The sequence below is a fragment of the Botryllus schlosseri genome, chromosome 13 (assembly GCF_051294905.1).
Source record: "Botryllus schlosseri isolate E-star chromosome 13, Bs_hap1, whole genome shotgun sequence".
NCBI classification, from domain to species: domain Eukaryota; kingdom Metazoa; phylum Chordata; class Ascidiacea; order Stolidobranchia; family Styelidae; genus Botryllus; species Botryllus schlosseri.
Genome location: NC_137248.1, coordinates 18,151,980 through 18,177,257, shown reverse-complemented (window position 1 = coordinate 18,177,257; position 25,278 = coordinate 18,151,980). Strand labels below are relative to the sequence as shown.

Genomic DNA, 25,278 nt, shown 5'->3' with positions numbered 1-25,278 from the left:
CTTCGCGGATCGAATTTCAAACCATCGGGATTTGTATTTCTATTGATAAGGTTGCGACATGCGCCCATATTGCTCTTGCTGCAATAACACCTGGATAATTAAAATCGCACCATTTCACGATCAAATTCGACTGGCTGATCGGGACTTACGTATGCCGTAGGCCCCTGGCTAATATTAACCAGCGCGTTGTCGGTATTAAAACCCTAGGTGCGTAGCCAGTGAGTTTCTCATTTATAACTAGAAATCCAGTCCTTTTGAAATGCCAATTTACTAATTCGTTTTACCAATGCTGCGTACTGCAAATTAGCGAGAATCATTTGTATGCGAAATGGGTCATCGATATCTCACGTGCACTATCGTCGGTGGTTTGATTTAGCGCGTCCGTGTGCAGGCCTACCATCCACAGAAACACTTTCGCCAAACAGTAGCAATCTATGAGTGTAATATTGTTTGTGTTTATGTATCTTTTGGATTAAAACTTATCCCCGGGTCTGAACAAATTGTACTCGTTGCCATTGCGGTATCTGGGTATTTGGATATGAATAGCGCACCGTGTAATTGTAATTATTGCAGGTATGCGGCATGTCTGCAATTTCGTTATCAGCGCAACCTTGCCGGCCGATTGTACAGTCCGATAAAATTGATCACTACTATGTATTTTGCACAGTGAGCTGATGCTGATTTCAGCAAACTAACGATCCTTATTAGCGACGAATGCCGAGCTCGCGGCAACCAATGACCTAATTTCGCAATCATCTCAGCGTGAGATCGCGTCGCGTTACATTGTGCGATGCGATATGCGTGCACAGACGAATCTCGTTAATTGGCCCTAGTAACACTGATAACACGACTTGTTGAATTGCCACTGAATATTAGCGTCAGAATGGTCATTTCAAAAGGACGGGGTTTTGCGTTTTAAAAAGAGGGGGTTTCGACACCCCCTGACTACGCGCCTGCCGCCACCCCATGCGAAAATTAAAGTCGGCGCCTATGCACTGGTCTATAGTCTATTTCTCGGTAGAGCTTACCGCAGAACCATGTCGACCGTTCATCGAAATTTAAGATGTAAAATTCCCCAAACCTTCACTGACTTACAAAAGCATTTCGTTTGTATGATTCAGCCTTTTATAAGGGCGGATTTGTGACTGTAAATCTGTGATGTGTATATACTAGGGTCACCATATTTTGAAAATCTGAAAAGAGGACACTTTTTCAGAATTTTCAGAATTGCAAAACCGGAGGATAATTCTCAAAAAATGGTAAATTTTTGCCAATTTGTAGACGGTTGACTAAAAAAAGTCAACTTTCCACTCAGCTCCCGAAATGCCCGCCGGAACGCCACTTCGGTGCTGATTTACGGCAGATCTGTCGAATTTTGCTATAGATATGATCAGTATTCTCAAAAAAGAGGACAAAATCTCAATAAAGAGGACAAAACGGCGTCCTCCGAGGACACTTTGGAAATAGTTAAAAAAAAAGGGGACAAATCCTCTTAAAAGAGGACGTATGGTAACCTTAGTATATACTAGGGATGGTATGAATGCGAGGTTCACGTTCGCGTTCTGTGTGTGAATCTCATATATTTAGAGGATCACGTTCACCAACGAACCTTGGTAGGTTCTGCACTGTGAACCTTTTTCTTATATTACATACCATCTTGATTTGGTATGTTTATTGTAGGCCTATCATAAAACCAAATCCACGTGATTGGGAGGTTTGCTAACTTGTTGATTGGCTAATATCGGTAGCGAGTATAAAACCCGATTGTACTTTCTGCTCAGTGCTCAATATCAATGTAACAACAATCAGATGCCGAATACGCTGTCCGGACTGGCATAGACCGTAGGTGTAAGCCTCTATTCTCTTGCAAGTCCCCGTCGAAATTGTTGACAAAGCGACGGAAGATATTTATTTAGGGATTATAGCATTTGTTTGCTCAAGTTGATACATTTGGTGACGTTTAAAAGGTCAGCATGTACATAAGCAATTTGAAAAATGTGGCCTGAGTCGTCGCTAGGTATCGTGTACACTAGGGTTATGACTAGAAAAAAAAATTCGCCTGTAGCAGGAATTGATGAGCATTTTGTTATAAATTAAAAAAATTATAATCATTTTGTCCAAATCGAAAAAAATGTCCCGCACAAACCAACTTCAATTTTCGACACTGGTCAGAATATAGGAAAAAATTACAATTCGAAGGTATTCTTTGCTACAAATTTAATCTTCATATATATGTCCTTTTGTACTTCTGGTAAAGTTCACCCATCAATTTGACTTCTCTTTCTGTTATTATGTTAGTGCCAGGGACATCTACAACGGAAATATCCGACTTCCAATGGGATTTTAAGGCACTTTATCGCTGCAAGACATTCGAGGGCAAAAATAGCAGCAAATAATCTTTGGTATACTCTAGAGCCCGATCGATATTGGATTTTTGGGTCGATACCGATCAAACCGATATCTCACACCTTGACCGAGAACCCCATAAATACATTCAGCCGATATTCAAAAGAAGTTGGATATACATAAGCACATTTTCAAAGCTTCAGAGCATTTATTTGAACATCTTTACAGCCATTGTTATATTTGAACATGAAATAAACTAGAAAGGCTACATCTGGACACCTGTTAAGTGCAAGCTTGTGACATATATCAATATTCTCAATCTAGCGGTCGAAAATTATAGTTTTCTGACTTCCTACCGCCATGTTGTGACGTCACGAGAATTGCCGATAATTGTTCAGCTTCAATGGCTGATACCGATAATTCTGTCGAAGTGTGATATCGTCCCGATATTATCGGCGTACCGATAAACGGTCGGGCTCCAGTATATTCCATCTATAGACATCTGGTTAGAATACCAGGCTTCCTGACACGCATTTGCGAGGAATAAGCATGATATCTCAAGAGTTACTCTCCATCTGGGGACTTGGAAGTACGGAATTATAGCCATCGAGCTCCATCTGGCATTGCGTGGAGATGGAAGTTGATGCCATTTGATTAGTGGTAATCTACTATTTTCTCTGAAAGAGCGGTATGCTCTGCACAGCACATAGATAAACTTAAAATCATTCCTCCATCCTCGGTTTTCTAATATTTTCATTTGAAATCCTGGCTTGAATGATTGTACCAAGTTCTCATAGTATTTTACCATATCATCTCCAAATTTGTAGCTGAGAGTTGGATTTTTTGAGGATGTTGGATTGAGGAACTCTGATATATGCTTAAAGAATCGATAATATTATGTTGGCAACCAATGTTATGTGGTTTATGAAAACCCTTGCTCATCACTGTAATTTGCAGTTTCACAACAACGCCATTCCGCCGTCCAGTATCAACAGATGCTGAGTCACATATGATATGACATTTTCAAATTTTCAACATATTCCTCTATTCGGTTTTCTAGACCGCTGAAAATATGTTGAGTTGTTCTACTTTCGCCTTTTCGAACAACCAGTTCGATTTGTGTCAGACAAATTGAAATCATCCGATCTATACAGTCTCCATCTAAAATCTAAATTAATAATTATTTATTAATTATTTAATTTTGACTGTAAGCAAGAAAACGATAGGAATAATTCAATATGAGCGATCAAAATTTACAAAAATACTATTTTAAATCTTAGCAACTGGGATTTTGTCAGTTAAATTCAAATCAGTCGGTATATATATTATATAGTCTGTATCTACAAAAAAAGCCTATCCTTCATACCGTGAAAACTAGAAAATTTTTGTGCGGGAGGTTTTTGTTAATCCAGTCTTAACTTTTGGTAATTTTGCAATCAGGACACAAAAGTTCATCGTTTGTGACTACAGGACACACAAAATTTTGATTTTTTTTTCTAGTCATAACCCTAGTGAACACACTGAAATGAAGAGTTGGAATTAGCAATATGTCTTCACGTGACGTCACAGGCTCACGTTCGCGTTCACACAGAACCTTTCGAAAAGGTTCTCGTTCACACGAACCCAAACCTTTCAGAGGTTCGCACCATTCCTAGTATATACGCTGAACCTTTTAACCACTTTGTAATTTCAACCACTGCTCACTGTTCAGCTTGGGGTCGCGTCTTTACTTGCTATATCGGATGCGGTGAATCCTGAACGACCGCTCACCAGTTGTCTTATCACCATGGGTTTCATCGCAATGGCTACAATGGCATCTTGTATGATAATGGCTGGCATAGCCTTTGAAAGATACAAAACAATTAGAATGCCGTTTCGACAGAGAAAGAACGACACTCCAAAGGTTGGCTATATCGGTTACTAGATTGTTTTGAAACAACATTTTGCACCTCAGAAAAACAATTTTGACTTCACACTATACGAGAACTGACAAGGATACATAAATATCGTTATAGGATTTCCTGCCTGCCTTATATTTTCGTAGCACTTTTTCGTAGGCAATCTTACGTTTTGCGCCGTTGGATATGATTGCTATAATCCTCGATTTTATTCAGGTGATTGCTGTCACTTTCTTCATATGGGTAGCTTCTGCGCTCGTTGGTTTTGCTCCATTTATGGGTTGGCATGAAGACGATCCTTACAACGATCAACAAAGGTGTCTGTTTCTTACTGCAGTTCCTCCCTCCTACATCCTTTTTGTGTTTCTCGGGATATATTTGCCGACACTCACGGCAACTGCGTATCTTCACATTGTGATGTGCCAGGGTAAGTATAGCCTATGGCACAGAGATGAGCGGATTTGAAGTTTCTATGTCCTAATCCAATCCAAATCCGAACCTTCAAATCCAAATCCAAATCCTAATCCATAACTTTTTCATATTCAAGTCCATATCCAATCCTAATCCGATTCCAACAGGAAATCCAGAAAAAATACTAATTTATGCAATGGAGGGATTCGAAAATTTTCTTTCACAACCAACTATTCACTTGATTCAAGATAACTTAGTAACCATATAATTACATTAATAACTGATCTGAATAAAGTTGTCGCCATTCGCCACACGACATTTCAATCTCCCAGAAAATAGTTAGATCCAATCCAAATCCTAATCCGTTCTGAAAAAAATGTCTAATCCAAATCCAATCCAAATCCGACAAAATTTCACAAATCCTGTTTTTTCAAAACCTAATTCTAATCCATGCTCATCTCTGCTATGGCAGATTTGGTACATCTAAATTGTATTGTAGACAGTAGTGGTCGGGAACCTTTTTGGTCCGAAGAGCCATATTTGCCCTATTTTTTCCATTTCAACTCCCAAAGAGCCATACATGCCAATCAACTGTTATGTCACAATTTAAAATTAGTGACGTCATCGTAGTACTAATGCGAGCTCACTACATGGGATTCCTCGTGTACGCCATATTTTCTCACACGGGCCAAGCCTCAACACTGATAACGCAATTCATCGTAAGTAGCTTAGAATTTATCAACTGATATTAATCGAATGTGACTGTCACCCTGATTCCGAAAATCTAAATACTTGTCGACTTCTCAATTCTCAAAGTATTCAGCGGTAACATAACGTTGCGCTATACATGCCAACATTTTATCGCCGGTACCGCGGTACCACACAGAGCTATACTTACCAATCAAGAACGTGGATAGCTATGGCGTCGTTTGTAATTCGAGTTTGTAACTGTGAATGTCACATCCACAGCAGTTCATTTCGCGCCGTAGATCAGGAAGACAATGTGTATTTGAAAAATGCGTTTTGATATGGGCGTCGCCATGTCTACTATGCTCTTTGATTGATCAACGTATTGCACAAATCAAGATTTCGTGTCGGGTACGCAGACTTCGCGAAAGATATTGGCCGCTGGCTTGACAATAACTGAAATTTGATGATTTTAAAAAGAGGGGCTCGGAGCCCCTGAACCTGAAGACGGCATTGTCTTTACCTCTCAAAGACATGTTTATACTGCCACGAGAATAAATATTCTGGCCGTGATGAAGATTTACTAACAAGTCGCTGCAATATTGATCATTTCAGTAAAAAAATGAATATTTGGCAAAGAGCCATATCTTATACCCAAAAGAGCCATATATGGCTCGCGAGCCATAGGTTCCCGACCACTGCAGTAGACAGTCTAGACACGCGAAATCGGGCTTCCCGGCTCTGGCGTTCCGTCTCCAGTTGCGGGTCGTACACGTACCTGCGTCCATCAATTGTGCTAGGCCTATACGTCCTTCGTGATCTGATCATTGTCAATATTCGGCAGCTAAAGTCCGAATATTTCACCCGTTAATGCTTCCTTGCACCATCGAGCATAGTATCGTGCTGTCATTTACCCTTAATTGTAGCCTAGCACAGGCGCAACTACATACCAAGATTTCAAAATATCTTCTTTCGCGCATCAATTGGTACCTATATGATGTCATTGCGATATGATATTTATATGTAGGCTAAGCTTTTTAATATTGCCTGTTTTCGTTTTTCCTACTGTTTAACTTGTATTGCTACTTTACTGAAATTGCTACTCTTTTATCAAAATTTTCTACCGTCAACAGCACAATTGTTCAATTCATTTCCATGAAATGGCAATACCACTTGATTACAGGCAACCATAACGATTAATGCATGTAAATTAGTTAGCAGCATTAGCCTATTTCACGTTCACAAATACCGAGCATTCGACATCTCTATATGATAGAATTTCCCACCGTAAATACGGTACTATTTTTTCAAATCACAAATTTTCCACTCTAATAACTTCGCTTCTACGGGTCGAAAATGATACAAAATTGATTTGCAGCGTTTTTTAGCTACAAATTAATTTGATGCAATGCCCTGTGAAATTTAAAAAAGAAAGATATTCAGAACAACCCTGGTGAACGTGCGTCATTACTGTAAGGAGGAACAACGTAGACCTATCTTCCGTAGCATCACCCTGATTATACCGGAGATCATGCGATACAATGCTCTTTAACGCAGCATGATGCTAGCACATACTATAGAACGCGTTTACCAATAGTGTATGAGCCTAATCCATCTAGAATCCAGCAGCTCGTATTAATTTACAATATCAATTGGGTAGCAAACTAGCAATAGCGATGCCAAAATTTTGCAGCGTCGAGAAGACAAGGACGCAAGATTGCGGCGTGCGAGATATTGCCAAGTTGCTCTCAAGCTGCGCAGAGTAACAGAGAAACACGCGATCGCCTGAAAACAGAGATGACGGATGTTCCTTCGCCTACTTACACGGAGATCGCACGCCATGATAACCACACCGAATATATATTGACGGTGGCCGGTAAAATTGACGAAAACGAAACCTCAAGTACGCCTTACGGACCGATTGAGATAATTGCGGATGGGCATCCAATGTGCAACTTCGTTGAAACGAACGACGGAAATAGAAATGATGTACTGGACGAAACGAACGATGGCCGCATCGATAGCAACTCCTCCAACAATCTTCCGGTGAGTGACTAACTATAACTAACACTAGCATGTTAGCACATTTTGAATATTGATGTTTCTGTTTTTGCTCTCAGAAATGTTACCTTTGTTTACTGAGCGTATGATTTCTCCGTCGTGGAAAGGGACGTTGTATTTATTTTATGGTGTTTCAAGGCTTGTAAAAAAACTCTAGTTAGTTGAAGGTCAACTCTACTGAATGTGTGAGTAGTTCTAGTTCTAGTTCTAGTTGCGGATTTTGAAAATATTTCGTTGCGGAACAGCAGGGTGTGGTTTTCAGGGTAGAAACCCCTACCGTTTCAAACTCGAAACCCAGTCATTTAAATGCCAACCGAATTCCGATTAAAATAAAATTAATGAGTGGCTTCGGATTGGAATTTGTGTTTTAGTTTGTTGCGGATTTTAAAAGGTCGTTAGTTGTATTTGAGTTGCTAGGTGCCAGTGAATAGCCTAATTGTGGTTTTATCTCATTTTTAAAAGTCGTTTGTTTTAGTTCTAGTTCTAGTCGCTAGTTCGGAAATGTGAGTAGTTCTAGCTCTACTTGCAACATTTGAAAAGTGAGTAGGTCTAGTTCTGGTTGCTCGTTTTCAAAATCCAGTAGTTTGTAAAAGTCTGGGTGGCTTCTGGCTTGACAGTAGACATGTATTGGCAGTTTGTTCAGGTTTCTCGCCTGCTCTTTACGTTTGTTGCTCAATCAAAGTGGATTATTGCCACGCGCTAATATTGATTTCATTTCGCAGAGAATATGGAACACAATAAGGCCCGAAAAGTGGTCTCGCACGGTCATACTGATACTTGGATTTTTCATATGCATGTGGACTCCGTTTTGGATTGTCTGCGTGATGCAGGTAGCGATTACCAATTCTTTATCCGAGGTTATCCGAATTCAGGCAGATCAAAATTCCCACTCCAGACAAAATAGCAACTCGGTCATTTCACCCCGGTAATTAGGATATGGTGATAATTTGAGAAAGATAAAAATCTTACTTCTTACTGGGGTAGATTTACAGTTTCATCAATAGGTTTAGCCAGGATGAAAATGCGAGAGATGCGAAATCTTTAACAACCGTGCCGTCACAGATCGAGTGACACGCATCATTTCAATACACCGCCCGCCAGGCCGCGATACAATGAAAAGATATGAAGGTGTCGAAACGATTCGGAGTAGTCTTTGAAATCAGACACCAACCTGGCCTAGGCGATGTAGTCAGCGTTAGAGAATATTGGACCCAGATCTGATAGATAGATCAACCTCACCCGCCACTTCGTTTTGTCGCTTGCCCTTTTACGCCATCTTCTATTACTTTTTATTCAGTTCTATTACTTTGAAACTACCCGGCCTAATCCAATCTATCTTATGTTCAAGGCAGTCTGCGTGAGCGGCACTTGCCACTACGAAGACCTGGCCAGCACCTATTTGTTCGTATTGGGCGTGTCCAACTCCGCTGTGAATCCTGTTGTCTACATATCGACCGATAAGAAACTGAAGGAACATTTTTGCCAGTGCTTCTTCCGATCAGCGGACAGCGCGACCAACGACGACTCTTCGTCCGTGTTCCTATCAAGTTGAGCGCGAAGACAATTTTTGGCAAAATTGATGCGAATAGGATATGATGGCTTGATGCTTGATGTACTGTGATGAATTATTTCATATGGGCGAAGAGGGACAATGTGGTGTGAACGCAGGGATATAGAGATATCCAATTCTAGATATCCCTGTGTGAACGGAGCCACGCCAACCCGATACCTGAATTATATTCATCGATACTTCCGTGAAATCATACTGGCAACCTCGTAACCACTGCGCGCGAAGCGCGACGAAAATTCTGGGCTTTACGCAATTTTTATGAAAATTAAATGTTGATACTCCGTGAAAACAGCCCCGAAATTTCTCAGGTTATATTCCTGATTGAAAGATTGAACTACTTCTACTTGAAAAACTGAAAATAGTAAGTAAGTAGATCACAAAATATTACGAAGTAGAAGTAGCGAAAATCAGATCTACTTGAGTAAGTACCATAAGTAGAGGATACCTACTTGAGTTCTTCGAAAAAGTAGAAGTACTTCGTTACTGACCACCTCTGCACATCTACAACTTGGTGTGTACTGCGGGGCTACTATCTTGCAATAATTAACATGTGGTCAGCCCCGGCGAAGGATCCACGATACTCCGTCTATCACTATATATTATTGCTCTCTAACTCGCGAGACATCTTGATTAATTTTTGACATTACTTACTTGAGTACTTTTCAGTTCATAATTCTTTTACTTCCAGTTCAAATAGTTTAGACATGCCATGAAAATCTCTTCATCTAATGGACTATAGAAACAATGTCTGTATAGTGCAGTGTTTCTTAACCTTGTCTTTCCTAACTTTTGAGAGTGAGAGCCCTTTGTACAATAAAGATACTTTGAAGCTTTTAGAGATCAAAATGATTAACTAATTATATTTGTATTTGAGAACTACAAAATTAAATATTCAGAATATTTTTTCATCGCATCAGAAAGGATGATGCTGTTTAGTGTTTTGACCCGCAACCTCACATGAACGTTACACAGTATGGGTCGCTTTGTTTGGAATACATTCATGTCAGACTGGGTGCATTACCAAATTCAATGTGGGCAAAGATCTTTATCTCATTTGATTTACTAGTCCAAGAAAGCAATAAAACAAAATTCAATACAATTAACGTTCCCGCACAAGTGAATTCAAGATACGTAGGTTACCTGTACACCGGGCTCGAGCCGGATATGTATATGAGCCCGTATCCGATGGTTGTTATAGCAATCTTGATTTGATCCCCAATACAGCACATGCGATTATTATAGTGGTAATTAGTCGATCGTCCTCGATCACGATTCAAGCTATTTCTAATGGTGAAGTGCCAACCCGAAAAGACCGAACCGACGACGAACTCAGAACTTCTAGATATCCCTGGTCAAACTCTTACTCCGAGTTTTTACTATCGCCCTTAAAATATGGGGTTGGGGACGCCGGACCTAGACAATTTTCGAAAAGGGGCGCTACACAAGCAAATCTCACGGCTCCGTGAAATTGGTCTACGTCACACTGTCCATTTGGCTAAAGGCAATATGACGGTAATTTTTGATCGGCTTGCCGAGCATTAATTTTGATGTAACGGGTATCAATCGTAAGCTACCGAGGTACTGATTGCGAAAATATAAATTTTATTCTGTTCGTGGTCCTGGAACCCCCGAAATCAGCCTGGAATGTTGCATTGTAACGGAGTTTGATATTGTGACGCAACTTGTGACAGACTTGTACAAACTAATGGATTTCAAAAATCGTAACTAGAACGAAAACTAGAAATACTCATTATTTTTGATACTTGCAACTCTAGAAGTAGAACTAACCAATTTTTAAAGTCCGCAATTAGAACTAGAACTGCAACTAACCAATTTTCAAAATCCGCAACTGGAACTAGAACTACAACAACTCAATTTTCAAAATCGGCCATTAGAACTGTAACTAGAACTACTGAAAAAAAACGTTAGATAGTTGACTATCAACTAACTAAATGGGTAGTTTGTACAAGTCTGCCTGACTAGCTTAGTCCTACAGATTAGAACACATAGGGAAGCGAGTGGCGCAGTGTGCTAGCGACACCGTCACGTCACCATTGGTTGTTGGTTCGAGTCTTGGCTCTACCTAATTCCTCTTGGTTTATCAGGGCTCCTCATTGCAGTGACTTAAAATGGAAAAAAGTACAGTGAGCCGAGCTTGAAAGTCGGCAGCAAAGACTAAATGAATGAAAGCATGGAAGAGGAAGAGGAGTCTGATTCGTGGAAGAGCTAGCCTAGTCCAAGAAAAATCGCGGTTAAAAAAATGCATTGAACTATTCAAATTGCCATTGTGCCAGTGTCGTGGAGCACAAAGCCCCAAGGCTGTAAGCATCACTGTCGTACCTATAATGAATACAATACAATACAACTAGGCTACTCGACTTTCAGTATCCGATGCTAGCCTAGAACTAGAACTACAACCAGAACCGTGACAGCACTTCGTCAGCTCCCCAAAAACGTTCGTTATGGCCCCAATAGGGTGAGAAGCCGACCTTATGGACCCCCCATACCCCCATTCGGCAGTTCATTTTTGCCGTGACTTATCACCGAGTGTGGTTGTGCTGTTTAGTGAGTCGGCTTATAGAGCCAAAACGTGCGAAGCGGGAAAATTTCCAATAATTCATGATTGAATCGGTCAATAGGATCGGGAATTGCATATATATTGCTATCTATTTTCCATCCTCTCTGCTCACGTATTCAGATTTACCGGCGAAGCTAAGTAAGTAACTGATGATTCTTGGAAAATGTAGGGCCCGTGAATAATAGTTATAAACATCTTCGGCCGAGCGGACCCGTTGGTATAATGACTTCGTTACATGATGTTATTTCGTGGCTTCCTCTCTGCTATATCAAAAGATATTGAAATCACCCAGACGTACTTGAAAATTGCTATTTCTTCACTAGCAATTAATTTGTCCCTGCGGATGGCATTTAACTTGTGGGGGTTCAGATTGCCAGGTCAGGAACATTCGGCGCCAGCCATTTAGGCCCCTATGGACAATTTCATATATATCAGATATATTTAGGCCTATATATATTCAATTCAATAGTATATTCATATTCCAATGAACCCGAATATTTTCGGGTGACACTCGTCAGGGGTAATCGTCAGCAACTAGTAGAGAATTCAAAAGAACATCGTGTATCAACAATCGTCTCACAAAATATGACGTCACCAGCATGAAATGTCGAATACGAGAGCGTTCAATGTGCTATTTTAGATGGTACACAAAATCCTTTTGCTGACACAGCTTTTGCTGGTGCATTTTGATAAACGTCGACTCCAAGGCACACGAATGAAAGTGCGAACGGCCCCTTCCGATGACTCGAAATCTGTCGTCTCGATAATTTTTCGCACAGGCGGAATTATCTAACAAGTGTTTGCTAATTGCAGAATTTATGGCCTTTGATTGGTCCTCATCAATCTTGAGCGGATGAGAAGTTATTTTCGGTCAGCATGAGGGCAGTCCTATTCGACCAAGGTTTATTCACTGCTTTTCGCTCTGGCACACTTCTTGGTGTCGCATGTTGCATGATCTAAAACTTTATATGTCTTGGTGCGTCGTGGCGCGGTAATTGCCGACGCCGAAACGCCCATTTCTATAAAGCATGCGTATTTTTCTGGAGGAAGAGTAGGCTACCCAATAAACAATATATTTAAAAACGTTGAATCGCGCACTACAATTTACAGTTAATTCACGAAATAATTTGGGACCCCCTTCAAGCTTGGCTCCCCGCAATTGGGGGGTTTGGGCTGCGGCAGTTATAGTCCTGACTACAACTACTCAATTTTCAAAATCAGCAACTAGAACTAAGAACCAGAGTTCGATCAATTAAAATATTTTAATTCTACTACAATTGCAATTACAATTACTTCCTTGCATGCTTGAATTACATTACAATTACAATTACTCAATGCTAAAAATATCAAATTACAGTTACAATTACTGTTAAACATGTAATTATTTTCAAATATAATTACAAGTACAATTACTTTAAAACAGGTAATTGATTCAGCAAAGAGGTGTTCTTTGACAACCGTAGCGTCGTAATTAGCAACAATCTCAAGCTATTCATGTTTCATTCCTGATATGTAGAACACCATTAAATTAAAAAAAAAAATGGAACGTATTTGAACCAGTGTTGGGATCAAGTCCCTACCTTCGAGTCTCGAGTCATTTCGAGTCATTACATATTTTGACTCGAGTCAAGTCAAGTCAATCGATTTTCGAAGGTGACTCGAGTCAAGTCAAGTCACTCGATTTTTGGAGGTACCTCGAGTCAAGTCGAGTCAAGTCAAGTCAAGTCACGAGTCAAATCACAATTCAAGTCAAGTTGCCTATTTGAAGTATTAGGAATGATTACGTCATTGCGTTTTACTAGCTATCTGATCTACGCTGCATCGCTCACATATACCTACAGTCTGCTACAGCCTCAGTTTGTATTTACCAGCAAAAATAGAGAATAAAGAAATGAATGATAACATGCAATACATAGCCCATTTACAAATTGATATGATACAATTCGAGCCTGCGCCAGTGGTTGAGGACTATATGTATTTCGAATTCAATTTCAATCGAGCAATATGTTTTGTTAAGGTAAGAACAGAGAACAGAAATAAATATTTTTCTATGAACTCACTTTACCATACTAGTTTACGACAATGTAAGCTGTAAGTTTCGATCACTTCGTTTGCGGTGAATTTATTTGTGAGAGAACAACGGAGGCTCAGTAAGACGTACGATTATTGAATGATTGGTCGCTCTCACGGGTTACACCAGCATTTCGCTAAAAATCCGACCATATACAAGATACAGTGATTTTTATCGACACCGATTACTTGATGACTTGAAATTGACTTGTGAATTTTGCTCCGAGTCACGAGTAGGGCTGGGCACAATGATTCGAGTACTCGAATCTGAATCGAGTATTAATTTTAATGATTCGAGTCGAGTAGTAAAAGGCGATTTTTTCGAGTACTGAAATTATACGCTGCTCGCCACTGAAAGTTAATCTATAAACGAGAATTAAATTTACGATGCTATTTTCCACTGTGGTAGCCTACCTTGATTGTCCGTATCGCAGTATTCAAAACAGTAAAAAAAATAGCGTTACTAGAAATAGCACATTTACAAAGTCATGATCATCCCACAACATTGTCACAAAGTGCAATGAAATCGGTATGGTCGAAAATATACCTAAGTATCTTTTATGTGATGAATAACAGACATTATAGCCTATTATTTGTGGTGGCTTAAAAGGTAGGTTGAGCTTTGACATATAACATTCTGTTATGACGTCATAATGAGTGGTACTCGAATACTCGACTCGACTCGAAGCATAATACGTGATTCAGAATCGAATCACTCAAGTACTCGATTTTGCCCAGCCCTAGTCACGAGTCAATCTACATTTCCGATACGCCGAGTCAAGTCAAGTCAAGTCATTTTGGCGAAGTGACTCGAGTCAAGTCAAGTCATACGAAAAAGTGACCCGAGTCTGACTCGAGTCAAGTCATGACTCGAGTCATCCCAACACTGATTCGAACTATTCCTAATCATGAGTACTGAAAACTACAAGCACAGAAAAATGTTTCAAGCGACTGTTAAGAACCAAAGGTTTGAGCGACTAACAGCGAATAGGCTATAGGCCTACATGACAGTCAATGAATGTAATCAAACGATTAGGCTACTCAGAGCTGTGTCAGGATAATGAAATGTAAGGCGTCAGCGATAAGGATGATACCGATAACGTGCGCAAAATTAAAATAAATGCAAAAGGAAAGAACCTCATGATAACTCAGAATTACAATATTTTGGTTCGCATTTACATTTTCACTTGCTCGGATACTGTTAGATTGCATTTGATGAACATTGGGACGTGAAAAGTTTCTGGCCCCAGTAAATTTGGCAAAGATTGGAGGTAAGATTGGGATAACATCTCTACAAGTGAGTGATCAAGACATTGCGAACGTTGCAATGGATTACCGGTGAGATATAAATAAATATAGAAACACCTAAAGTAGTCTCTCGAACATGCAACGTAAGACCATGATGGGTCTACAATACTGCGTCACTCAATATTCAGAGCGGATGAAAATGCCCGCGTAAGGACGAATGGAAATCGTTCAAAAAGAAAGTCAGGTGAAATACCAAGTTCGAATACTGCTACATCGAGCATTTGAACGAAAGTGGTTGTTCGATTGAGAGACCATACTTGGTCGTTTTCGACATCCTCCTATTTGGTAGGCTTACCATACGTCCTCTTTTAAGAGGATTTGTCCTCTTTTTTGACTTTTTTGAAAGTGTCCTCGGAGGACGCCCTTTTGTCCTCTATTTTGAGATTTTGTCCTCTTTTTTGAAAATTTAGATCAGATTTAGAGGAAATTGCGAGTAATATGCCGCAAATTAGCGCAGAAGTGAAGCTCCGGCGGGTATTTCGGAGGGAAAAGCGGTGATTTCAGCTCTGAGCGAAAAGAAGACCCTTTTTTTCTTTAGTCATCCACCTGGCAATGTGGAGAGAAAAACGTTATTTATTTTGAGCTCAGAGCGGAAGTGACGACCTTTTTTTTTTTTTTAGTCAACCGATCACGAAGTGGGAAAAATATCGGCTTTTGAGAATTCTTCTCCAGTTTTTCATGTCTGAAATTTCTGAAAAAGTGTCCTCTTTTTACATTTCCAAAATATGGTAAGCCTACTATTTGGTCATTGGGTTTTGTGTAAAGAGCTTCTTGGATGGACAGAACTTCAATATGCAATTGAATACCACATTCATATTGAAATGAACCTGCATATTTTCGGTTGACACTCCTCAGGGGTAATCGTGGATGAGCAACTATAGTAGAGAATCGGAAAGAACATTAGATGTCAACAATCGTATCACAAAAACGCCAGCATGGAATGAAATCTCAAATAAGAGAGTTTACAATGTACTATTTTAAGATGGTACACGAACTCCTTCTGTAGACAAAGCAGGGCTGATGTATTTGGATGAAGGTCGGCTCCAATATAGACACACAAATGAATGTGTGAGCGGTCCCGATCGATCTGCCGTCTCGATCGATTTATCTGCGTTTCAAACAGCTGACAAAATGCTATCACTTTGAATCACACTTTGTAATTAAAAAAATCTACATGACTTGAATTGTGACTTAACTTGACTCGAGTTACCGTCGAAAAAACGATTGACGTGACTTGACTTGAGTCAAAATGGGCAATGACTCTTGATGACTTGTAACTCGAAAGTAATAACTGGTTCTCAACACTGATTCGCTCCCTTCAAAAAATTTGATATCGGCTAGCTACCCTTTCAAGAACCTAATTAAAGAGAAATACCGTCAATTTTTTTGAATATCAATGGTGCTGTGTCGGCAACTCTGGCGTCACCACGAAAAGTCCCCAAAATGATACGCACTGCTTAGCAATAGCATAGTATTTGCACTTTGCAGTATTGACGTTGGGTAATCAGAGGAAGCCAGTCATGGGTCGAGAAAAGCCAGCAGTGAATACTTTTCGTAGTCAGTTTAGTGGTATAGACAGACAATATATTGAGAATCCTCATCAAAAGTTAATATATGACTGGAGATGACGATATCGTCGCTGTGAAATCAAAGTATAGCTTATGTTATGTGACGTTATGTCCATTTCACACATTTCGAGAGAATGAAATTTTTGTAAAGTTTACATTTTCTTTTTTAAACAATGTGGTAAACCGAAACATGGCAAAGTTGTGACCGAAAAACGTAAAATCTTTATTTTGTATTTGTTGATTGAAAATGGGACAAGATCGCGTAATGTTGAAGCGTCCGGCTTCTTGATCAGTGGGTCGTGGGCTCGATCCCCGGCCGGGTCAGACCAAAGACCTGATTAGTAACACTGGTAGCCATGACTTCCCTGCTTGGCGCTCATGCAATACTGGGATAGCATGGAGGGGTGGTGCATGACTTAGAAAGCCGTATGAAAGCTATATCTGCACTATCTTATCCAGCGGCATGTGCAGTGTGCACGCTGCACATCATGCACTCATGGTATGCAATTGCATATGCACAGATCGTGTGTATGTGTATCATTAGTCGATGTATATGCCGCAAAAAACATCAAGGACAAAAATAAACCACGTCCTTTCCTTCAGAATCTGAAATACCCATAACGAAGAGTGTTACTTCAGTGCTGATTTACGGTATTTCAGTATTTGTCCGTGTATTTCATCGTAATTCTCAAAAAACAATGACATATACTGCCAAATATTTCGAGTAAAAAGTTGGTTGCATGACACATCGAAAAAACTTTCATGAAAAATCGAAAAAATTGCAAAAAGTTGAATACGGCTTTTAACAGTAAATTCATATTTATTGACTCGAAGAACTTTTCGCGTGCCTCTTATCAAGAGCAACCGGCACGATAAAGGATACAGAACAGAGATGGATTCAAAACCAAATGGCGAATTGTGACGCAATAATGAAAATTTATAAATAACATGAATGGAAATTCAACCATAGCAACAATGCGGCGTATATAGCAACAAGCAACTTCAAGAAGTACTGCCCGTGAGGAATAACATACAAATACAATGAGACAATGCAGCAACACAGAATAAAAATTGTACAGAAATACGGACGAAAAGCTAAGCAACAACAACTAGTGTGAGATTTTAAGATTATGCAAAAATTCTTTCTGTCGACAAAGGACCGGGTTGTTGAGTTTGATGAAAATGGATTCCAAAGCTGTTAAATGAAATATGGTTCTACCCTTGAATAAAACTGAAAACATGCCGTCTGAATAGTTTGAGGCGTTGTTGAATGAAAAAAATGGAGAAAAGTTGCAAAAAGTTGCACTGTAAGATTCCTTCAAACAGCTTAAAACAACATTTTACATATCTTCCGAGTATTTACGAAGCTGCCGGCAGTTGTAAAAAAAAGTTGCAAATGTTGCAAATTTGGAGGTGAATCATCCATCTCTTTAGGCTAGTCTCACCAGAAACCAGTCTCACATCCCTTAATATTGATACTAATACCTCCCATAAAACTATTATACTTGCAATCAATATAGCTGCCATCTTGTTGCTATTTTAGTTGTGAATGAAGAGTTTGAATTTGTTATTTTTAGGTTAGTTGGAGAACTACGACTTTCCTATTGTCATAAAATCACGGCTCACAGTTTTTTGCCGATATCCTGCAGCCTTCTCCGGTATGAGTGGTAGACGATGTGCATCAAGCGTTCATCCCGATGAGCTGCGCACATACGACGTAGAGGATGTAGCCAACTGGCTGTGCCAGGTTAGTTTATTTGGTATTTGAGTTTGCTATAGTTTTGAGGCTTGGTTTTTGTTGGTAATTTCATAAAGGGCTAGTGTACTAATACTGAGGTGCTTCATTTCATCAGTAGAGGCAAGCTATTATTACCATTTTTATAACCTTACTGGTGCTGGTGCTGGAATGTTAAGGTTTCCATGATTTCAATAAGCCACCCAGAGGCTGTGTCTGTAATCGATCATAATTCGATGCTCAGTCATTTAGTCACGCCAAACTTACTTGCGAATGTCCGATAGTTACTTCTGCAAGAAAGTTTGAAGTAAAATCCGACTGTCATTCAAGGAGTAGCCATCACACTACTTGACCATGACCCAAGGTTAGTTCAACTGTTGAGTTTGTAGGGTCATAATACAACTCAATTTTGTCTACATAGGCCTAACTGAAACTGACAACAAAACCGCGGACAAAAGTCTATCTTACCATCCAAAAATATTGCTATAACCATGAAACTCATTATGAATACACGATGTGAAGTTCTTCCGAACTGAAATGATCATGGTGCTTCGTCCGAGCCTATTATAAATTCTCGAAAATCTCTGAGAAACTCTGAAAATATCCCTGAGCAGCTATATTTTACACTCCACTTTCAAGTAACTTCGCTCATTTTTCAAAGGTAATGCTGTCAGTGGCTGCTCTTGCAGAAATCTTATTGGTAAGAAGCCCCGTAACGAGTACAGCATTTGTAAAAGTGATGATTATTAACTGAAAATACCGAAATTCATAACTTTCAGAGAAAGAGAGATAATTTATTTGATGGTAATATAGGCCAACCAATAAATATTTATTTACTTAGATATAGACTGGATGATCTAGCAACCTGCAGCCTCTATATAAGATCGCATTTTGCATATATAGGCGTACGGTACACCGTTTATTTTGTGTTCGCTTACATGATCAAACTAATCATTGTTATGTACCATATTCCTGCAGGTTGGATTTCGAGATTATACCGCCGGTTTTATTCAACGTGATATCAATGGACAAAAATTATTGGTGAGATGGTTGTTTTGTCATATTTGCGAATTTGATCTATTTCACGATATTCCAACGCAATTATGAATACGGTAACCAATTTCAATTTCAGCCACAGTTCAGCACGTTATAATTTGCATTTTTGACGTAAATTGTCCTTTGAAATATAAAAATAAAGAATTTTCATTGGCGAAGTCCTTTGTGTAAACTCTACAGACAGTAAAGATACACATTGCTCTGAAAATTGTTACAAAACAGGACATAGTACAGGCCTCAAATTACTCTAGAGTGCCTATAGTATTATAGCTATGCTGCTTCAATCAATGATATTATTGATAAATCTACGAATGTAGCAATATAGTTATCAGCACACAGCGTTCATTCATGGAGAAGGGTGGTATTGTTTATATTAAACAAGAGCACTGAATTAAGAGGTCTTCGAAAAACTACAGCCATGTCAATATGTCATTTAAGCCATTTTACTACCTCATTCTAGAGGTAATAAGACCTAAAAATCCCGCCTCCAATTGATAGACCGTGCCAAAGCAATAGGCCTACACTTGCATTCTTGCAAGGAACACCAGAAATTCGTCGCAATTCTCAAAGGTGAATTGACATCCCAGAATTTGCTTTTCCATCAACTCATTATGAACTCATGCTGTCAAAGGAGTCGGTGAGGTGACGCCATAGATTTCTACTCAATAGTAAGTAGGAGTAACAATTTTGAAGTTTCGACACATGCAAGGACTCGTCGGATTGGGTGTCGAATTCAAATGTTCTGGAAAGTACTTATACCAATACTTTCAAGTAGGAGGCTAGATAAAGACGAGGCGTTGCAAACTTATGTTAGTGAATTGCCGGCGAAAGCTTTGGAAAATGTCAGATGCACATGCAGCTTTGCAGTGAATGCAGAATGATTATTGCTGCCACAATTATGGGTGTCGTTTCAAAATTAACATGGGTTTCTGTTTAGCCGTTTTCACAGCCAAGTTGTTAAAATCTGGCTTTGTGTTCGGGCAGATGGCTGTAAAAAGTGATAGGCACTAATATTGGTACACTATTTTTTGCTGCAGAAATGAATTGACTTTATGGCCAAATTGCCCGGCACTATATTAATTACACTGATGATACGGTACTCCAAATGGCACCAAGCAACTTTGTGACTGTAAATTTGAATTCAGTTGTGACTCAGTGTTTGGTGCATGCACATTAGGGCTGTTCAAAAATAACTTTTTTTCCCGGATTCCAGCCATTCACTGATTAAACTGTCAGGTTACCCTAAAAAACGCTGCACAACAAATTTGGTTCAATTCTAACAAGTATAGGACTCCGCAGATCCAATTAAAATTTTTAATTTATTATGGAAAATTAAAAAAAAAAATTCCAAATTTTTCTGCCAACCCCATGAAATTGTTGAGCTGTCTTCAAAGACGTTGCAAAACAAATTTGAGTCAATTCCGACCAGTAGAAGCGGAGTTATGTGAGCTTTTCGATGATAATCCTCGGATTATCCTTGATCGGTGAATAATCTGCAATTTATCAACGAAAAACTCACATAACTCCGCTTCTACTGGTCGGAATTGACTCAAATTTGTTTTGCAACGTCTTTGAAGACAGCTCAACAATTTCATGGGGTTGGCAGAAAAATTTGAAAAATTTTTTTTTCAATTTTCCATAATAAATTAAAAATTTAAATTGGATCTGCGGAGTCCTATACTTGTTAGAATCGAACCAAATTTGGTGTGCAGCGTTTTTTAGGGTAACCTGACAATTTAATCAGTGAATGGCGGGAATCCGGGAAAAAAAGTTATTTTTGAACAGCCCTAATGCACATATGACCTGGCAACATTACCTCGTTGCTATAATGAAATTGATGCAAATCCATCCAAATAGCCGACAAGGCAGCGAAATGGTGAAGCGTCAGGCTTCTTGATGGGTCCGTCGTGGCTTCAATCCCCGCCCGGGTCAGACCAAAGATTTAATTAGTAACACTGGTATCCATGTATTCCCCGCTTGGCGCTCAGCATTAACAGGATAGCATGGAGGGGTGGTGCAAGACTTGAAAAGCCTCACTAAAAGCTGAAAATCGTTTTTCAATTAAAACAACGTGTCAAACTTTTGAGTAAGTAGTGCAAGTAGACAAAACCTACTTGAGTACTCAAGGATTGTATTGACTCGAGTCCGACTTGTGTCAAGATTTTTTGGTGACTCGACTTGACTCGATAGGGTTGAGTGAAAAATGGAAAATTTTGAATTTCAAAACAGACACTTGATATGTGCTGCCAAATATCAGAAAAATAGTTTCTATAATAATTTCGGGCTTGTGCACCCTCTAGTGGTCATGCAATTTCACCGAACGTGCTAAAAATAGCTAATTTTGCTATATATTGATGACCGCTTACGCTAGAAAGCTGACTCTGGGCTTAAAAGATGCGGAAGCAGCATGTTTCTATCTCACTTCCTCAGAGCTTTGTCTCAAAAATGAACAGAAAAAAAGTTACGAGCAAATTATTAATTTTTAGACCGTTTTTAGGTAAAATTAGACACTGAAAACTGGAGACACATGTCTTCTACAACTGTGGCCAGATCAAGCGCAAATATTGACCCGACTGGCTCTTGAAACCGCCCGGGAAAGTAATTTCCGAATCTATTTTGATTCTACTCATTTTTTTCAGGAACTCAAACAGTTTCAAATCAGAACATACTTTCCGGGAGACCAGAATAATCAAAGGTAACGTATTGCATGCCGGGTGCTCATAAATGTAATGCGAACCACTTCTTTTGCACATAACGACACCAGAAATGAATGTATTCTTTAATACATACAATGCAGTGATACCAGACTATGAGTAAAAGTCTTACTGTTAATTCTCACTCAATTACAACTTTACAAGTGAAAGTAGGCCCCATGACATCTAAGACATGGCAAAACTACATCATGTAGAATTAGGAAACGAAAGGATTTGAAAAAGTAATTGGGTTAGTACTGTGAAAGAGTACACTAGCACAGAGGCATGAGTCTTCAGTATGGTCAGCCGGTTGCATTTATTGTGACTAATTAATCCAGTCACACATAGATGCGAATTTTAAGTTATTGATATTTAGTGTTACAGGGACTAGCTCGACCAGTTGCTGTGACAATTTCTGTGACACAAGGTATACCAATCTATCCAATTCTTTCTTCCCACTTATCTCAATGTGACTTAGAGACTGTTTAATAGCAGTGAAAATGGTGTCAATACATAACCCGTGTGTAAGTGTGGTGCAAGTTGCTTCAGCGCTTCCAAAAAGCGAAGGTATGTGCCCTTCTATAATGCTTTTTTACACTGTCGATTTTTGTCCGTCGACACTATTCAGTATTCATCAATACCTTTGTGAATTGTCTTGGTCATTTACACAGTCAAATGAAACGAATATTTCCTTTTCTCAGTAAGTTTTGGAATCTTCTGGAGAGCATGCGCAACGGCAGCCCGTCTTCTAACGGAAGGTAAAGGTTGTTTTCAGCACACATTGAGCCCTGTAATTGTGTAATAATTAAGCAAGCCTACAATGTGAAAGTTGTTATGCTATTGTAAATGTTGAAGCGGCTTTGTTTTATGAGTAATCAGCCTTTGCCGTTTGTAAGCAGGCATTGTGTGTGTACATGACTAACATTCAATGAAATCTGATACACTTTAAGCCACCTACAGAAGCAGATTTTTGTACTAAGTAATGCAGAGCACTACATGTGCATAAAAAGAAATACAGCTTCACACATATACATTGTAGCCTATCTGATATTATTCATTTTGATAATGATTATATTCAAACCTTTTGCTGTTTACGGCCGGATTTCGATTACCGTAGTTGCATACTTTATGGCCCTATACCAGCGGACACTCGTAAAGGACCACCTGAACGCTAAATGTCCATGTTAAATAGACTACTGGGGAATTTCGAAACGCCCGTGTAGTTTCTTTGCCATCTCTGTTTGCTTGTAAAATACCTGAAGCATTACAGTTTCTAATTGCAGAAGCAGAAGGCCCTATCTCACAAATAGGACAGTGCATAAAGTAGACAAATTCACGGGACCAGAAGTATTGGTAAACACCCTAATAACTATAAAACCAAGGAAACTCAATAGGCTATAGCCTGTCATTCCATACTCAAGACGAAAGAGGAGACCTACAATCAATCCCAGTGACAGGTACAGGCTTGAGTTCCTTGATGGATTATGTTAGTTAGATCTGTGATTATGCTATTTAATAATTGGTATGCCAGTTTGTGGGCCACTTCCTAAATTTGAATTGCATGTTGAAGGCCGCCAATACATGCTTTTTGAATTACGTGGTAACGCCCATATAAATATTAATTTATGGCTATAGATTATTCTACTGTTGAACTACAGCAGCAGTTCTTAACCAGGGGTTCATGGACCCCCTTGGGGGTATGAAGCACCAATGTGGAGCTAACAAAATGCAGTGTGTAATTATGCGCTGTTCAAGGGCCAAAATTATTTCACAAATCGACATAAAGTAGAATATTATTGGGCGATTTCTGAAACTCGAAATAGAAAGCAGGGCAGTGCAGATTTACTAGGAAGTGTTGACATTTGTATATCATTTGCGCTTTTGCAAATACTTTCGTAACTGAAAACAGGAAAGTGTTGAAATGGATTGAAGTTCATTTATCAAAAAGTCATGTCAATCTGCAAGTCTTTGAGCATTGATGTTTAGGTATTAAGGCAGTTGGGATTCCTGACAAATGCAGCTGCAGATAGATAATCACAAGATTGCCAAGAACAAAATATGGGCAGGCCATTCGAGGATTGCGGTTGTAACACGGACTGGACATAATTTTGTTCCACAGCTTGGGTCCCTACAGCTAGGTGATGGTGGATATTGAAAGGATTTTATAGCTGAAGCATAGTCAGTTAGTCACATACTTACAATAACTTATCAAACGCAGAAAGATGTAGCCTATAATGCAACAAAAGAGTAACTTCTTGAATCACATCCTGCTGCTGTAAATTCTATGGTAAAGTGACACAGATCTATTGCAATATTAAAAACTGCCGGGCAGAATTTTACAAGAAGTATTTTGACCCAGTTCAAATAGAATTTGAATTGCACAATGAATCAGTTAATGTGGATACATCTCAAAATACCTCAGTCTATAAAGTTATTAGTAGTTTTGTGACATTGATAAGAACGGCTCCATAAACAAAATTGAACAATACAAACCTATAAAAAGTCTGAAATGTGTTTCTGTAGCTTGTACAGGAAATGAAGGCTATCCAGCTTCATACTTGTTTTTCTAATAGCCAGTGATAACTTCCGTGATTGATATAATGCTCAATAACGACAGTTTATGTCAACATATGTTACTTCTGTTATGGTACTATATCTACGCACAGGTATTTACCTCTGTTATATTTGCGAATTAATATCGCACTACTCCAATTTTCCACTGGAAACTGAAATATTTCCTTCTATTTTTCCAAATACTGGTAGCGCATATAGCCTATAGTACGATACCTATATTAAAACTCTTGCTCACCATTGGGCATGGCAATTTGAGTCCTTATGGAATTGCCATCAGTTGCAGTATTAGCACCTAACTTTTCTCGCATTTGTCTGGGAAACACATCTTGCAATATCTGAGAAAGTGTTGGTGTCCATAACTCATCATGAATGAATATGAAGGAAGGAAGGAAAGTACTAAGATATCATTCATTTCACAAAATCAACTTCATTTTCGATGCAATACAAATTGATTGAATGCGTTAGAGCTAACTCAAAGAAACAGCCATGTGTAACCATGTAAGATGTTGCGATAGTCTTGACAATATAGGCGTACCATGCATGTAAATGAAGTTATATCACCAATCTTTATTGACACTGTGCTCGATTGTGAATTGCATACGATGTGATTCATCAGAAATCATCAGGACATGAATATGACATGACTTTTTCGAGAACAGAAGTTTCCTTTTGTGCATTGATTCGAGTGTGGGTGCGAATGAAGCTTGGTCAACAGTCTACTCC

General features: G+C 39.1%; 2 protein-coding genes across 9 annotated transcripts in view; both read left to right on the top strand.

Annotated features, from left to right (window-relative positions):
* Window positions 1-4,068: 4,068 nt before the first annotated feature.
* LOC145453277 (5-hydroxytryptamine receptor 1A-alpha-like) lies at window positions 4,069-9,002 on the top strand. The gene is made up of 5 exons (XM_080331260.1): window positions 4,069-4,249; window positions 4,461-4,671; window positions 7,036-7,388; window positions 8,126-8,233; window positions 8,752-9,002. Exons 1-5 carry the CDS (start codon window positions 4,133-4,135, stop codon window positions 8,953-8,955), a joined length of 993 nt encoding a protein of 330 aa, XP_080187386.1. The 5' UTR covers window positions 4,069-4,132; the 3' UTR covers window positions 8,956-9,002.
* Window positions 9,003-18,038: 9,036 nt separating this feature from the next.
* The window catches only part of LOC145454340 (uncharacterized), a 49,244-nt gene continuing 42,004 nt past the window's right edge, over window positions 18,039-25,278 (top strand). For 4 of the 8 annotated variants that reach the window (XM_080332335.1, XM_080332341.1, XM_080332334.1 and 1 more), the window contains exons 1-4: window positions 18,040-18,244; window positions 19,211-19,273; window positions 21,928-21,983; window positions 22,683-22,739. In XM_080332335.1, coding sequence (XP_080188461.1) covers window positions 18,158-18,244; window positions 19,211-19,273; window positions 21,928-21,983; window positions 22,683-22,739 — 263 coding nt within the window. In that variant the 5' untranslated portion in view covers window positions 18,040-18,157. Of the gene's footprint in view, window positions 18,245-19,210; window positions 19,274-21,927; window positions 21,984-22,682; window positions 22,740-23,012; window positions 23,439-25,278 lie in introns of those variants that run through there. The other 4 variants (XM_080332340.1, XM_080332337.1, XM_080332332.1 and 1 more) reach the window with 2 other exon arrangements.

Bases quoted from the DNA above. Each gene is read 5' to 3' on its own strand.
- LOC145453277 (XM_080331260.1), top strand. From the start codon at position 4,133: ATGGGTTTCATCGCAATGGCTACAATGGCATCTTGTATGATAATGGCT. The intron at 4,250-4,460 runs GTTGGCTATATC...GATTTTATTCAG, and splicing joins GAAAGAACGACACTCCAAAG to GTGATTGCTGTCACTTTCTT. The intron at 7,389-8,125 runs GTGAGTGACTAA...TTCATTTCGCAG, and splicing joins ACTCCTCCAACAATCTTCCG to AGAATATGGAACACAATAAG.